The sequence below is a fragment of the Lates calcarifer genome, unplaced genomic scaffold, assembly GCF_001640805.2.
Source record: "Lates calcarifer isolate ASB-BC8 unplaced genomic scaffold, TLL_Latcal_v3 _unitig_5322_quiver_762, whole genome shotgun sequence".
Lineage (NCBI taxonomy): Eukaryota > Metazoa > Chordata > Actinopteri > Centropomidae > Lates > Lates calcarifer.
In genome coordinates, this window is record NW_026117452.1 from 81,704 (window position 1) to 97,500 (window position 15,797).

General features: G+C 45.0%; 3 protein-coding genes across 3 annotated transcripts in view; 1 reads left to right on the forward strand and 2 right to left on the reverse strand.

Annotated features, from left to right (window-relative positions):
* Positions 1–1,204: 1,204 nt before the first annotated feature.
* On the reverse strand, positions 1,205–8,767 carry lrrc73 (leucine rich repeat containing 73). The gene is made up of 7 exons (XM_018662808.2): positions 8,474–8,767; positions 7,335–7,644; positions 7,022–7,182; positions 5,892–6,014; positions 5,554–5,654; positions 3,647–3,914; positions 1,205–2,066 (listed from the first exon to the last, which is right to left on the reverse strand). Exons 2-7 carry the CDS (start codon positions 7,604–7,606, stop codon positions 1,996–1,998), a joined length of 996 nt encoding a protein of 331 aa, XP_018518324.1. The 5' UTR covers positions 7,607–7,644; positions 8,474–8,767; the 3' UTR covers positions 1,205–1,995.
* A 912-nt stretch (positions 8,768–9,679) lies between these two features.
* On the forward strand, positions 9,680–12,303 carry mea1 (male-enhanced antigen 1). The gene is made up of 4 exons (XM_018662806.2): positions 9,680–9,817; positions 10,438–10,809; positions 10,879–10,987; positions 11,069–12,303. Exons 2-4 carry the CDS (start codon positions 10,450–10,452, stop codon positions 11,248–11,250), a joined length of 651 nt encoding a protein of 216 aa, XP_018518322.1. The 5' UTR covers positions 9,680–9,817; positions 10,438–10,449; the 3' UTR covers positions 11,251–12,303.
* The window catches only part of ppp2r5d (protein phosphatase 2, regulatory subunit B', delta), a gene marked incomplete at its 5' end in the record, with an annotated part of 6,832 nt that continues 3,201 nt past the window's right edge, over positions 12,167–15,797 (reverse strand). Inside the window, 1 exon segment of the mRNA XM_018662805.1 lies at positions 12,167–15,797. This exon segment is cut by the window's right edge and continues 627 nt beyond it.

The following is a 15,797-nucleotide window of genomic DNA, read 5'->3' on the forward strand; positions in this document are numbered from 1 at the left end:
TCATTACAAGGTAATGCTAATGCTAATGCTAATGCTAGCCGCTAACTGTTTGTCTTACCTTCGTGCCGCAGGTGTGTTCACTGTCCAGTCTCTCTGGTGTGACTCTTCAGTAACGACGTTTTGTCACGACACTGACAAACAGAGGAAACGGTTCAAACTTGGTTCTAATCTGTTTTCTGACTTCGTCTCTCCGCCTCTCTGCGCTTATTCTAAATATTTACGGCCAGAAAACTGCAAAGAAGAAAACTACAAGTACGAAACATCCAGGGTGGTGTGTTCAGGTGTATGATGTGTTCAGGTATATGGGGGAGAAGATACAGAGAGAGAAACAGTTCTGGGCTGAACACTTATTTTAAAAACGTCTGTTTCATTAAGAATCACTAACTTGAGAGTAAAAAAACATGGGCCACCACATAACAGATCCCAGCTGAGTAATCGTCTTCTCATATTTTCCACTCACTCACACCGCTAACCAAAGCTAAAGCTAACGGTTAGCTCTACATTACGCCATAATTCACAAAAGCTAACATTAACGTTAGCGATCTTTTTAAAAAAACATTAATACAATAATACAGTGAGGACCACGGTACGTTATGAACATTAGACATCATTCTCATGAATCTCATCTGATTTTATTTAAAGTATATGAAGAGTAAATGTGGCGAACTCTCCTCACGGTAATTAGCTACAGGCTAGTTAGCAGAGACAGTGTACGTTTAACACTGATAACTGAAGAGAAACTGTCTCCGTCTCCTTTACTGTTTATTTTCTAATAAAAGAGCAGTTTTACAGCGACACATAAAATGAATCAGGTTTAAAGTTTATTCTGTGGTGTTACCTATCGGGAACCGTTCACAGGGCGTCTTCGAGAGATTTCATGATGTGGTGCCGTGAAGGCAGCACGGCGCAGTCTGTGCACAGGTGAACACACAGTGAACTACACTCTCCTGTTATTACGCCTCTAAATAACAAGTATGGGTTTATTGGAACTGTTTTCCAAGTTCGAGGCAAGTCGAAACTTTTGCACCATTCTTTGATGAAGTGTTTATTATTTATTATTATTGGTCAATAATTTACTAACTTCAGCTGAGAAACCCAGGAACTATGATGCCATGTGTTTTCACCCTTTAATCACACTGTGGTTCACTGTTCACTGTTGATGCTGGTTGACTGATGGACATGGACAGATGAACCAGAGGCGTCGTTTCTTATGAAGCTGTAAACAGTTTTATTATTGTGACATCAGAGCAGCAGAACAAACCAACAGAGCAGAAGGTACATTCATCAGAAACACAGGCACTGCTCTGATAAGGCTCCATCACACAGGCTTTATAAACTGTGGTTAATGGATTTATTCACGCTTAATAAACCAGAAACTTCAGGTTGTTGAAAATCTTCCCCCAGTAGACACATTTAATCTCTTGAACTCATCAGGGAGACATCTCCACTGGACTGTTTGACCACTGATCCTGTGGAAAACTGCTGCAGCAAACTTCACAGCCGGTCAAACTTTAATATGAGTTAATAAAAGGTTCTAATATAATAAGTCTGCAGTTATAAATGGTCAGTTTGTCAGTGGATTTTGGTCCAAATGTGGTGCAGCTGTTAGAGAGATGAAACCAGACAACCCAGAGGTTCATATTAACATCTTATTATTAATGAACCATTACTCACAGAGAATGAAGCCTGTGGACATGGAGTCTTATCAGACAGTGGTACTGAAACACACTGTCCACCTGCTGAACTAACACCTGTCTGTAAGTCACTTGGTGTGTTAAGGTTTTGTGCCGCCACTCACTCTGTTCTAGTCTATGTACAGGTGCTACATCAAACCATGCAGAGCATGTGATTGGCTGCTAGCGATCAGGTGATCTGACAACCCAGAGAAGTGCAGTGCAGAGAAACAAACAGGAACATTCAAACCCCAACATAAAATAAATAAAGAGAATAAAGTGAAAATAGTTTAACAGGAAGTGGGTGTGTTTGTGGGAGGGGTCACATCTCAGTCTCATCCAATAAGCTCTCACCTAGACCTGATGTCAGCAAGACCATCTGGGGGCTGGAGTCTGTAGGGTTAAAGAACGACACATTTAGAGCTTCACACCTGGACTGACAAGTCTGCATGTTATTAAGACCAAGAAACTACAAATCCTGTTTACTTCACACCCTGTTGATTATTAATTTGCAAATCACTGATCAGTTTTTAGATTGATTTCTTTCCATCAGACGGCCAATAGCTTCAGTTCATCTCTGTAATTCCTGGTGACAGAGAAACGTAGATGTGAGTATTGTCACCATACAGTGAGAGTCATACTGTACACTGATGATACTCCGCTAATAGTTTCCAAATAATTCCTGTCTCACAAGTCAGACCTGAACTGGTCCAGAACAATATCCAGAATCAGTGTCATTTAAATGTCCACTGACACCACTCTGGTTAGCTTAGCATAAAGACTGAAGACACCTCAGCTTTTGTACAGATTAAACAGATGAGATACAGCATGTTAATCCACGATCTTTACTGCTTCTGGTTGGTGGATGTTGTTCCATTTGAACAGAGCCAGACTAACTGTTTCCCTGTGTTTAGAGTCTTCATGCTAGGCTAAGCTAAGCTAACCAGCTGCTGGCTGAAGCTTCACATTTACAGAACAAACATGAGTGGTATCAGTTTTCAAAATGTTGAACTATTCCTTTGAATGAAACCAATCTAAAAGCTGATTTAGAGAATATTTTAATATATACACGATGTTTAATTACATTGGTTAAACGTGTAAAATCAGACGTTTCAGTGTTTCCTCTGTGTCCAGTCAAAGAAATCCCATAAGTTTAAAACCAGACATATTCACCTCAGATTAAATTCTCTAACCTGCTCTGGAACCAGAACCAGGACCAGAGCTTTAGACCACACGAGCGACAGAGGAATCACAGGAAGATCTTAAAAGGGAGCATTAATGAATATTCCTTTTAAATATTCATTGTTAGAATTACAGAATATTCTGTCAACTGGGATTAGATAAAAACCAGTTTAACCAGTTATTATACAGAACACAAAACCTCCTACTGTCACTGAGGACACCTAACACCAAGGAACCAGGATAATACTGGGCTTAACTGGGGCAGAACCAGGCTAAGACTGGGTTCAACTGAGACAAACCAGGTCAATACTGGGTTAACTGGGATTGAACCAGGATTAAATTTGTCTGAACTGGAACAGAACCAATTTAATACTAGATCAACCAAGATAAACAGATTAATACTTGGCAAATCAGGACAAAGCCAGACTAATACTGGGTCAACCAAGCTGGATCCAGGCTTACAGGAACATAGAACACCATATTTTACCAGTACCAGTATGACCAATTGTAGTGGAAGAACCAGTAAGGTAAACATGACTGGTAAAACCAGGATGACTTGGACCAGTCAAACCAGTGTCAACTCTTCTACCACAAGAGCCAGGATGATAATTAGTCTTTTAGGTCTTCACTGGTTTTGTGCAGTCTGAACCTGTCTTTCTGCCTTTGGGGAGGGTAAACTGGGAGAGGGGTTGAGAACAGTCTGCTGGGGGGACAGGCTGTAAGAAGGACAGGTTGTAGAGGGGGACAGTGTAGATAAAGAGAAGTGGGACGGGGGAGTGTTCAGCCCTTACTGCTGTGGGGTAGCCAGGCCGGGGGCTGGTACTTGTCTCTGATTGGTTGGTACTTGTCTCTGATTGGTTGGTACTTGTCTCTGATTGGCAGCAGGGCGCTGCTGGAAGCGGGTCCTGGCTGGAGAGGTGGGGGCTCTCTGTCATCGTCGTCCTCTCCTTCAGACAGCAGGTCGCAGATCTGCTGCTGCAGCTCCGGACTGATGTCATTCTCCGCCAGAACCAGAACCCGCAGACTGGTCGGGTAGTTCTCCACCATGTCCAAGAACACCTGGACACAGAGGCCAACAGGTATTCATGCAACTTAAAAGAAAACATTCTGGTTTCACTGAGAGAGTGGATCAGTGGGACCAGGTGCACCTGGTGACAGAGAAACATAGATGTGAGTATCATCAGCATACAGAGAGAGTTATACTGTACGCTGATGATACTCCACTAGTAGTTCCCAAATAACACCTGAACTGGTTTATAACAGAATCCTGAATCAGTGTCATCTGAGTGTCCACTCTCATGTCTGGACAGTAAATATGAAGCTATAGCCACAGGTCCCAGAGCCCCTCACTCCCAGAGTCAGCTGACAAAAAAATATCCATGTGTTCAGTTTATCTGCATGGTTCATAATAAAACTGATTTATACATGGCTGTTTTTTATTCAACTGGCCCTCAGAAAATCTGCAACAGTCAGTGGTTAGTCTGTGATTTTACTGTCTAAGATTAAAGGAACAGTTTAGACCAACTAAGAAGAGACACATGACAAACATGAAAGCATGGATCCATCCTGCCTTGTATCAGCGGTTCAGGCCGGTGGTGGTGTGATGGTGTGGGGCATATTTTCTCGACATACTTTGAGCTTCTTAGCATCAGCTGAGCATGGTTGGTTGCTGACCATGTCCATCCCTCAAATCATCTTGAACTCGTTTCTTGAACAAAGAACGAACTAAGAATTAAGGCAGTTCTGAAGGTAAAAGGGTTCCAACCTGGTAGTGGTAAGATGTACCTAATAAAGTGGCCAGTGAATGCATGTATATATTTACAATGAGTACAATCAGTGGTGAAGCAGGTAGTGGACAGTGGCTACAGCTTGTTTGATGAAAACTGAGACATTAAATGTGTCAATAAACCAAAACCAGGAACTAAAAGAGGCTGAAGAGAGATGTTCAAAGAGACTGAAATATGTCCTCACTTATACAACATTAACACAGAATCAGAGAGGAGGCTTCACTCTGCTAAAGAGACGATGAAGAGGAGACACTGATCAAAGACCAGGAGGGAGGGGGGGGAGGAGGAGGAGGAGGAGGAGGAGGGGGAGGGGGAGGGGGAGTAAAGCTCTGCTGACGGCCTCAGGCAAACACATCAAAGACTGTTGTTCTTGTATCTCTGTGAGGACCCACAGTGTTTGTCTTTCAGATCTCGTTCACACCGACTCCTCAGTCTGAGCCCACAAACATTTCACCATTTAACCTCAACTTGGCTGCTGATTGGTCGGCTGATGTCATACACAGGGCGTACCTGTGTTTATCCACACAGGTAAAAACAACAGGAATCATATTCATGAATATTTGTTTGATGTAAATGATAAATTTCTGTTTGATCATTAAAATCAGTGGTAAAATAAACTGGTTTAAAATACAGATGAAAGCTCCAGACTAAAGTTAGTAAGTGAACTTTGAGTTTTAAATATTTGACCTCAGGTAGAAATACAGTGAAACATGAACTTCACTAACATCTAACTTTTATGGGAACTGTGTGATGGGTGTTAACGAGGAGCGCCACAGCTGCAGTGAAAGGATGTTCAGGTCAGTGTCTCCCCCTGCTGGACAAACACAGGAACAGCTGAAACCTGACACAGTGAGACGTCAACCAGCAAACAACAACAGAAGAAGAAGGAGTGAACGCTGTGATTGGCCGACCTGTGCCGATTGGTTGGTCAGTCCGGTTCCCTCCAGGTCCAACACCTCCAGGGTTCTGCTGGACGCCACAGCAACAGCCAACATCCCTGCAATCTGGTCACCTGAAGACAGAACCAGAATGTTAGTCAGAACCAGGACCACGAGACCCAGAACATTAACCAGACTAATTTGTACCACAACCATCAGAACCATGAGAACGCGTGCTGACAGGATTTCAGACTTTACTGAATTGGTTTTAGAGCTTTCGACTGTCAGAGTCCGGTCTACAGATCATCAATAAAATAACTAATTGATATCCAGTAACCATGAGAGCAGTAGCAGAGACTCAGTGTTGTTACCCAGGGGGTTGTAGTCCAGGTTCAGCACTCGGAGCTGGGAGCTGTGAGCCACAGCGATGCTGAGTCGAGCCCAGCCTTTGGAGCTGATTCCTGGGTTAGCGCTGAGCGTCAGTTCCCTCAGACCTGCAACAACCAGACACACACAGGATGAGAACAACACACCAAGGCACCGACCCCCCATCACTCTCCCGTCACTCCCCCATCATAACTGTAGTCACAGCCTCAGGGTTCTGCTGTGAATAAAACGACTGACACAGAAAAACATTAAAACAACTTTATAACAAATAGAAACAGCCTTAAAACCAGATCCTCTACAGTCCCTCTACAGGACCAGGACCACAGGATGGAGGATCTGACAGAAATCAAAAGATGTAGACAGAAATGATGTGTAGTGAACCTGGAGGTCTGTGCAGGTTCCTTGGTTATTTTCTTCGTGTTTTCTGTGGATGTGAGCGACGACGACAGGACACTCTGTCCTTGTTGCGCTGATGTGAAGATGAAGAGTTAAATCTCTCTGCAGCACGTCGACGTCCGAGCTGATGAATTCAGGTTATTTGAGCCTGAAATAACAAAGTCCCAGGAGACTGAACGTCCTCAGAGTTTCATTGAAATAAGTGTCCACTTCCTGCTGCTCAGTCACCATTTGATTTACACCTGCAGAATTACTGGTCCCAGCTTCAGCTCTGACGTATTCTCAGTTCATCAGGTCTGATTTACTGACTGAGCCTCTGACTGTGCTGAGGAGACGCTTCACGAGGGCTAAATCAAACCTGAACACGGGCACTCAGGTCAGCAGGTTGACTGACTGACCTGCTCTGATGTTTGACAGTTGTTCTGTGTGACATGTGTGATGTGGTTGTAGTCGTTGGTGTGTCAGTGTTTTTGTCAGTGTTGTGTTGTTGTCTGGGCACTGACTGTGATTGAGTTGTTGGGGTGTTTGTGAGAGAGTTGTTTTCTAGGAGGTTCAGGGCAGTTTACAGGCTGTTCCAGGCAGGTACAGGGGTTTAAGGTGCTGTAGGTGGTTGATCTGGTGGATTTTTACCGCCTGTACCTGACGGCAGAGACCAGTTGTATGTTTGGAAGCCAGATCTAGACCAGGTGTTCTCTGGGACCTTTCAGGTGTTTGTTACCTGACTTGGCTCCATCAGGCGGCAGCATCCCACAGATCAGACCCAGCGCCTCATCCCCCAGCATGCAGTCTCCCAGGTCCAGACAGACCAGCGCTGGGTGGGTCGAAAGGGCCGAGTTCAGGGTCACCAGGCCGGCGTCCAACAGGGGGCTGCCATGGAGACTGGAAGGGGTGGGGACAAAGACTTACAAACCAATCATACTGTATCTTACATGGTCCCCAGACGACGAATCCTAGTGGTCCAGGTGAAAAGGTCAGGGAGGTCACCTGGACCATCAGGAATCGTCAGCTCATTATTTGGTCTGTCTACTCACAACAGGGTCTGCAGGGACCGGTTGGTCTTCAGGGCGTCGGCCAGGTGTCGTGTCCGACTGATGCTGGACACGATCCCCAGGTTAAGGTTGAGCTGAGCGAGCGAGCGCGACTCTGCGACGCTGCGGCAGATTCGTCCAAAGTCGCGATCGGAGAGCTGGCAGCCGCGGACGGACAGCAGCCGGACGCTGTCCTCCTTCAGACTCTCACAGATGTCTTGAACCTCCGCCGCCGACAGCAGCTCGCCCGTGATCTGGATGGAGGCTGGCAGCATCCTGGACAGGACCGGGAACACCTGGACTACTGGAACACCTGGAGGGAAAAACCAGAGACCAGATCCACTGAGCTGCTGGTGTTTAAAAGAGGAGTCTGACCTCTACTGGAGGAGAACACTGTGTTCACCTGCTGCTCTCTACCTGTGGACAGTTTTTACAGGTGTTGTCACCTTCTCTCCCCCCTCACATAAACATGGTGGATCAGGATCAGGAGGTCCTGGACTGCTCACTGATGTGTCAATAAACCAATGAACTTATTGATCATCAGGCTTGAATCTGCACCTGTGGTTGAACCTAATCTGTTATTTACAATACATTGATCTGTCAGTGATTGATCGATTGCCATAGATACCACACACCATTAACAGGCTACAGAGCTGCATTAATTAGTCAATCAATCGGCAGGAAATTAATCTGCAACTTTTTTGAAAATTCACAAACATCACTTTATTATCTGCTGTTTCTGATCTTATTGATCTTTACTGTGATCAGTTACCTGCTACTGATACAGGATCAATCAACTCTCCATATAAATAGATCAATAGATTCATTGATGAATAGATAAATATCAGAATCAGAATCCTTTATTAATCCCTTTATTATTGATCAGTTTTCTCTTCTTGATCATCAATAGATGACTGAACAATAACATGGAGGGACCAGCTGATCAGTTGATCAGATGATTAACTCTTGAAAATTTACCAGTAAAAAGATGAACCAGAGATCATCAATAATCAATTATTCAAAAGTATTGATGATCAGGAGCAGGTTTGTGGTGGTCTGTCCGGACCCGATCAGCTGATCAGACAGATCAAGTGATCGATAAAGAACTGTGATTAGTGCTGCAGCAAAGCTGATCAATTAACCTGATAAATGATCGATCAGCTCACGCGGGGAGGATCGGGACTCTCACACGCTGATGTCATCATTCACTGCTCCGGTGCCTCTGATCCCGCCGCAGGCCACGCGCCGGTTCTGATCCACCGCGGCGGACATCAGAGCCGATCGATCCGGGTATCGATTGATCAGGTTTGATCGGCAGCAGAGAAGCGGGCGGCGGAGCGGGGGGTCGGTGTCCTGCGGCTGAGCAGGAGGTCTGTCTGTCTGTCGGTCGGTGTGAGCTCGGTGTGTCCCGGTGTGTTTCTGCAGGTGACCGTTACTATGAGACACAGAGAGAGGAGAGAGAGGAGAGAGGTCTCACTCTGACCGGTTTACTGGGACCAAACACATCACACAGCAACGGATCGTGTTAAATGATGTCACAGTATACTGTATATAAATTGAACATTATAATATTAGTATTTATAAAGTGTATTTTCTGTAATAGAACATGAATTGATGAACGGACATAAACACGGTAATAACATAAAATACGACATTAACATAAAGTTGGCTGCTGATCTGAAAAAAAACGAGTGGATCTTTTATTTTATTTATTTACTTTTTGTGTCCAAACTTCTTTTCTTCTTTTCTTCTCATTAATAATTTAACTCGATAAATGATGTAAACATCAGTGTGTAAATTTCAGGCTGTGAAATCAGATCAGAGTGACACCTCCTCATCAACACACGATCTTTACGCCTGTGACGTCACACTCCGCTGAGCCTCGTTTTAATCCTCTTCAGTCTGTGACGTCATGTAGAGAGAGAGAAGATTATTTTTATTAAACCGAATATCTATTATTGATACTTATCACTGATTATTGATTAGGAGCTGATGGTGATTGATCCTGCAAACAACAACAAACCCGACACGCTCATCTTCCGCTCCGGATTTTCAAAATAATAGCCCTAACTGACTGATGAGGAGGAAAAGGCGCCACCTGCTGGTCAGAGTGACGCAGGATTTAAACGGCTCTGGGATCAGTTTATTGTTGGAGTTTAACGAAGATGTTTTTAGATTCTCTGTCCATCAGGCAGGAAAACTGGTGCATTTTATTGATTTATTAAAAAATTTAAATGTCTGAATGTGAAACACAGAACTCCACACGTTAAATAAATCTGAATATTATATATACACACTGCTCTGCTGTGTTTAGGTTCACGTTGTTAATAAAGTTTTTACAAATTACAGGCATATTTCTGACGATCGTTTTGTTGCGGCGTCGTGACGTATCCGGAAGCATCTGACCAGCAGCTGCAGATAGCAGCGGCTAACAGCTAATAGCCGAAGCTCCGCACAGACAGACAGACAGACAGACAGGCAGACAGGTGAGCTCCTGAACCTCTCACCTGGAGACGGTTCGTTTCTGCGTCGGAATAAAACAACAAGAGGAGAAAGTTTCATCACCGGAGAAACAGACAGACGGCAGCCGTTAGCAGTTAGCAGTTAGCCGTTAGTTGTTAGCAGTTAGCCGAGCTTCTGCAGGACTCCTCGGTCTTTCTGTTCATGTTCTGGTTAATTTTTCTGTAGAGACTCAGACAATACGACCAGGCCCCTGAATCAGCTGATATCAGCTTATTACACATGTATTGATACTGATATGGATATCGATCTTGGTATTGACAGTCTCTGTATCACTGTCACTGTTCTCTGAGAAGATTCTTCATTTCTGGGTCAAACTTGACTTGAAATATCAGAGTGACTCGTTGATATTTTAAATATTCTTTTTTCTGCATCTTAAAAATCTAAATATAAACGATCATTTATGGAAAAAAGAAAAACCAGCAGGTGTTTGTGTTCAGAGGAAACAGGAGAGAAATGTAGTTTTTATCTGAACTGAAAAACACATTATTATTATTACTACTATTACTACTAATAACACTGTCATGAAGGGGGCAGCACACAGAGCAGTGTTAACTAACCCAGGACCCTCTACTCCCCCCTCCAGGTGTGTCTGTGGATGGAAGTGTGGAGCTCTGCGATGGGACCGGAGAGAGTCTTACCGAGCTCCGAGGACGAGCTGGGAGAGGACGAGCGTCCGGCCGACGGAGCGCTGCTGCCGGTGGGAGCTGTGTGGAACGGGGGGGAGGGAGGGGGTGAGGAGGAGGGGGGAGAGATGGAGCTGGATGGAGAGGAGGAGGAGGAGGAGGGAGAGGAGGAGGTGAACAGCGGGGGGTATTATTATCAACCTCTGAACCAGGATCCTGACGGAGAGAACGCCACCGAGCAGCCGGAGGAGGAGGAGGAGGAGAGGGGGGAAGAGCAGGGGGAGGCGCCGTCACACGCCGAGCAGCTGCAGCAGGTGCAGCAGAGGATAGAGGTGAGATCAGGAACAGTCAGTCATAGCAGCTCCGTGATGAGACCACACTCACCTGTCTGTCTCCTGCAGGTGATGGGCCTCCACCTTCCTGAAGCCCCTCCCCCTGACAGTGACGAGGAGGAGGACCCTGAGGGGGCGGCGGCTCTGAGGAGCCGAGCCTCCATCCCCATGGACGCAGGTCGGTCCTCTGCTCTGCTGCTTTCTGTTGTGGTGAGACATGTGATATGGATCGTTGTGACATCACTTCCTGTCCCCCCAGACCACGTGGAGCTGGTGAAGAGGACGATGGCGGCCGTGGCGTTGCCGTCTCTGGGCGTGCCGGCGTGGGCCCAAGAGATCTCAGACGACCAGTGGAAGGACATGGTCCAGCACACGCTGCAGAGCCGGCAGAGCGCCGGAGCCCTGCGCCTCGGCCGCAGGAGCAACATCAGCGGGCCCTGAACGCACCGTGGCCACTTCAGGGACACTGACGCAGAGCGATGGAGACTTCACAGACGTCGTTCTGTCGGACTGAAGCAGCCAATCACAGACCTCCTTTAAAACATCAAGATCTTAGTTTTTCTATCTGTTGTTTCTCGGACTCACCTGTTTGACCTTTGACCCCTGAGTTCCGGGGGTGGTGGTGGGGGGTGAGGGGTAAGATTCCACTTTAAATTAAAAATCAATCAATAAATAAACTCCTAAAAGATTGATCTGTTAAACATCAAACACTCAGATCAATAATCCTGTTGTGATAATTGATTGATCAGCTGACATCTGCAGCTGTTTCCTGATATTTTTACAAAACAAATAACTGATCAATCAATCGAGAGAATAATTGGCAAATTTATCATTTGAATCTGTAAAAACCTGTCATCACAGTAACACTGATCAGTTAGAGCTGTAATCAGTTATTGATCACCTCAGAGTCTGATCACAGGAACAAACTCCTTCCACTCTGCCTGTGTTCTGGATCATGACCCCCCCCACAGACACAACTGATCACTAACTGATTGATCAGCCGATTGATCAGCTCCTCTGTTTTCTGATGGTTGTGGTTCCTGCCCTGACCTGCAGATGCTGTCGTACCTGTGTGGTAACCATGGTAACCAGGTGAACAGTTCAGTGTTCCTGTTCCAACATTTGAACTTAAAACTTGTTTGTGAAGTAAATAGCAGAGATGATGATGATGATGATCATCTCTCGGGGCTGAGGTCTCCGTCTGGACGAGAAGGAAACTGTAAAAAAGATAAAGTCACATTCCACCTGAGGCTTCACTGAAACATTCATCTGTTTTATTTCAGTTTGTACATGAAGTTTTCCTCTGTGTGTGTGTGTGTGTGTGTGTGTGTGTGTGTGTGAAGCACAGAAACTCTGATTGTCAAACATGTCCACTTTATTTCTTTGTATTTTCTTCTGTACATACATGAACATCTGTACAAAATCAGACTTTCAGACGATGTAATGTTCGACCTAATTAAAGTTCAGCGTCTGTACAGGACGACAGGAAGCAGCGTTCAGCTTTTAGTGTTGAATGTTTCAGCTTCGCCGCTGGACAAACTAACTTCCTGTTTCATTCAGATCCAACTCCTCCCACTCTCATGATGTTTACAGATGGGTCGGGGTTAAATATTTTCAATGGGTTTGGTTCAGCTGTGGATCTCCTGGTTCTCCTCCTCCCTCTGACTGGTCAGAACCAGGATGGGGTCTAACCCTCACTGGCCGCCATCTTGGCTGTGTAACGGAAGAGGAAGGAGCAACAACGTATTTTTAAACTTGTGAAAATGGCGGCTGAGGAAATATGACACGTCGTTGGCACTGATGGAGGCAGAGCTTACACGTTCATGTTAAAGTGAGCAAAGCAGCTGGAGGATAAAAACTAAACAGTTTCCTGCAGTGACAGGTACAAATCACAGGTGTGAACATGCAGAGCACACTGACTCCTGATTGGTCAGGCAGGTGTGTGGGCGGGACTTAGATACTGCTGAAACGCGGTGACGCTCGTGTTTCTGGATTCACTTCTGCAGTGGAAGGAGGTGGAGATGTGTCTGCCATCTTTATCTACACTCACCTCCTCCATGTTCACCTGTGTATGAAGCGACTCCTGATCTGCCCCGACACTGGTCACCAGCTAATGACATCATCACTCAGTGCCCAGGTTCACAGTAAAGCAGCTTCAGACAGTAAAATCTAAAACTAACTCCTCTAATCAAAAAGTTGTGGCAGCCATTTTGTCCAGCGGCGAACAAAAGAACGGGTGGGGGTGGGGCTAAGCCACCACCAGAGGGGTCACTCATTTTGATTGACAGCTGATCTCTGAAGGACACGCCCACATGACAGCAAGGAGAGAACAAACAGGAAAAAACTAAACAACAGCTGATGAGAAGAAAATAAGAATAAAAAACAGCAGGTGTGAACGTTACAGGGTGAGGGGCGTGGCCTGGCGGAAGGGGCGTGGCCATGAGTCAATACACAGAACAACAGTAACCGCAGGCAGAACCGTCGACCATCTGAAGAATGTGACGACTATTTTTAAAGGTCACAGGAAACAATAAAAAGATTTAAAGCTCAGGTCTGCAGAACATTAATACAGTGATTATTGATCAGAAACATGTTCACAGCTGCTGTTTGACCTCCTGACCTCAAATCAAATCAACGTCTGTGAAAGGACTTTAACATCAAATACTGTTTGTTTCTATTAGAGGCTGATTCACTGTGATGATATTTAATGTTCTCACGACACTGATCCAGTTTCTGTCCAGAAAAAAACACGACGTTTGTGACGATCAAAGTTTTTTTTAATGAGGAAAAATTTTACTTTGTCGACTTGAAGTTTTTTCTGAGAGAAAAAAAAAGACAAAAAGAACTCTTGTACGTTTCTCGAGGTGTTTTCAGCATCCAGTTTTTATCTGGTTTTAACTGTAGCAGACACAGAATAGCTGCTGCTTAAATCACATTTAATATTTTTCTAAACGTGACCGTGAACCGACACAGAAGCAGCTTTAAAAACCTCCTGAAATAAATGAATCACGTGCTAACTCAACATTTTCTGATGATTTCAGAAACTTTTCGTGGCTCAAACTGCGATGCAGCGTTTAACACTGAGATACGGACCAGACGTTTGTAAATGTCGCTGACAGCAGAGGATCATGGGAGTCTGAGTCTGCAGGGAGCAGAGCAGTAACATCTGACTTTAAAAACCAAGTTGGTTTTCAGTTTCTGATTTTTAAAAAAGCTGAAGCTGGATTTAAAATTTACTTTAAAAAAATCCATCATCCTGATCCTGAACCCATTTTAAAAACAACAGTTTTTTTCTGCTCCACATCTGATGTCCCCAGCTTTTATTTTGGTGGGATGAAATCTCAGTATTTGTTCTGATAAATCAGGGATTTGGGATCACTGGGTTCTGTGGTGAAATCAGAGAACATCAGCAGACGAACAGTTAACAGCTCGAGCTGAAACTCAGACGTGTTCGTACAGTGGCGCCCTCTAGTGGCTGAGGAGAAACAATGTGAGACCGTCCAGATGTGCTCTGAGGAGGGTTCAGGTGAAAACATCCGAGTCCACTTTGATCAGATCCACGAGTTTATCAAACAGAAACAACTGAGATCAAATCAGTGAGACGTTCTTTAACGTCTGAGTTCAGGGAGAAAACATTTCAGCTCAGATCTGTAACTTCCTGTACCACAGACGACAGCTTCTACAGCGCTCGTCACGCTTATTCTAGATTTATTTTAAATTTATTTTAGACTTATTTTAAATTTATTTTAGACTTATTTTAGACTTTTGAAAACCTGAAATAAAGATGAAATCTAACTTTTCACTGTCGGACCGAACAAAGAACAACATCAACATAAAAACGTCTCCAGTCTGTGTTGAGCTGCAGAGACCACAGCAGAGAGACAGCCAATCAGAGCCGCCGACTGGGAATGTGAGGTCATCTTTAATCACATGACACACAGAGCTGAGTTCTGATTGGTCGACGACGGCGTCAAACGACAAAAAGACGCACTGAGCGCGCTCAGAGAAAGGTTCAGCTGCAGATTTGTGTGATCAGCTGCCTGCAGAGATTACACTCATCTAAACACATCACAGGTGAAATAACAACAACCTGCTCCAACAAACACTGACGCTGCAACACTCAGCTCACATCTGCACTTCTTCTTCAGTTTCATAATTTCCTATTACCCCTGAATGTCTCTCTCATGGAGGAGTCTGTGTTTGACCTTTGACCTGACGAGTGACCGCTACATCTCTACAGTTCAGGTGGAGCGTCGTCACAGAACATTCAGACCAGGTGTCTCTCTTTAAGAGCTCTGAGTGGACAAAGGACGAAACAACAGGAAGTGAGTCCTCATGCAGACGACGACTCTCATTGGTTAAAACTCGGTGATGAGGTGTGGCCACGCCCCCTTCAAAATAAAAAAAAAGGAAGTAGAGAAACGTGGATTAACTGGATGCTGATTGGACGTTTACATTCACTGTGTCTCCTCGTCATCATCTTCATCGTCGTCAGTCTGAAGCTGCTTCAGTCTCCAGTCCACCTCAGATCCAGGCTGACAGCTGATTGGTCAGGTCAGGTGGAGGGGGGCGGGGCTCCGGAGCGAAGCTGCTGTCAGAGAGCGAGTCAGTGAACTCATCTGTTCTGCTTCAGGCGTCTCAGGACACGGGAGGTGAAGAGCCGGAGGAGTTTTCCACTTCAGGAACTTAACGAGCTCCAACCCGAAGAACCTGAGGAGGTTCAGGTCCCAGGTTCTGTTTGACTCAGTCCTTCAGAACAGGCTGCTCATGATTATCAGCTGATTGTTGGTTTTGATTTACTGATTGTTAAACACAGAAACTCTGCAGAGCCTCAGGTGGTTCTTATATTCAGTTCACTGATTTGTGAGGAGAAGCAGCGAATCTTCTCGTCTGAAGCTGAATCAAAGATTCTGCTTGAAATGATTGATCGATTATTAAAACAGAGTTTGGCCGTCGGTCTCTGCTCCTGCTGCTTCAGCGTCTCCTGA

What these genes read in the sequence shown, in the direction of transcription:
- lrrc73 (XM_018662808.2), bottom strand. Translation starts at nt 7,606, where the DNA reads ATGCTGCCAGCCTCCATCCAGATCACGGGCGAGCTGCTGTCGGCGGCG. An exon ending in GCCTGATGGAGCCAAGTCAG is followed by an intron (nt 6,015 to 7,021) that starts GTAACAAACACC and finishes TGGTTGTTGCAG; the next exon opens with GTCTGAGGGAACTGACGCTC. An exon ending in CCTGGACTACAACCCCCTGG is followed by an intron (nt 5,655 to 5,891) that starts GTAACAACACTG and finishes TTCTGTCTTCAG; the next exon opens with GTGACCAGATTGCAGGGATG.
- mea1 (XM_018662806.2), top strand. Translation starts at nt 10,450, where the DNA reads ATGGAAGTGTGGAGCTCTGCGATGGGACCGGAGAGAGTCTTACCGAGC. An exon ending in AGGTGCAGCAGAGGATAGAG is followed by an intron (nt 10,810 to 10,878) that starts GTGAGATCAGGA and finishes TGTCTCCTGCAG; the next exon opens with GTGATGGGCCTCCACCTTCC. An exon ending in CTCCATCCCCATGGACGCAG is followed by an intron (nt 10,988 to 11,068) that starts GTCGGTCCTCTG and finishes CTGTCCCCCCAG; the next exon opens with ACCACGTGGAGCTGGTGAAG.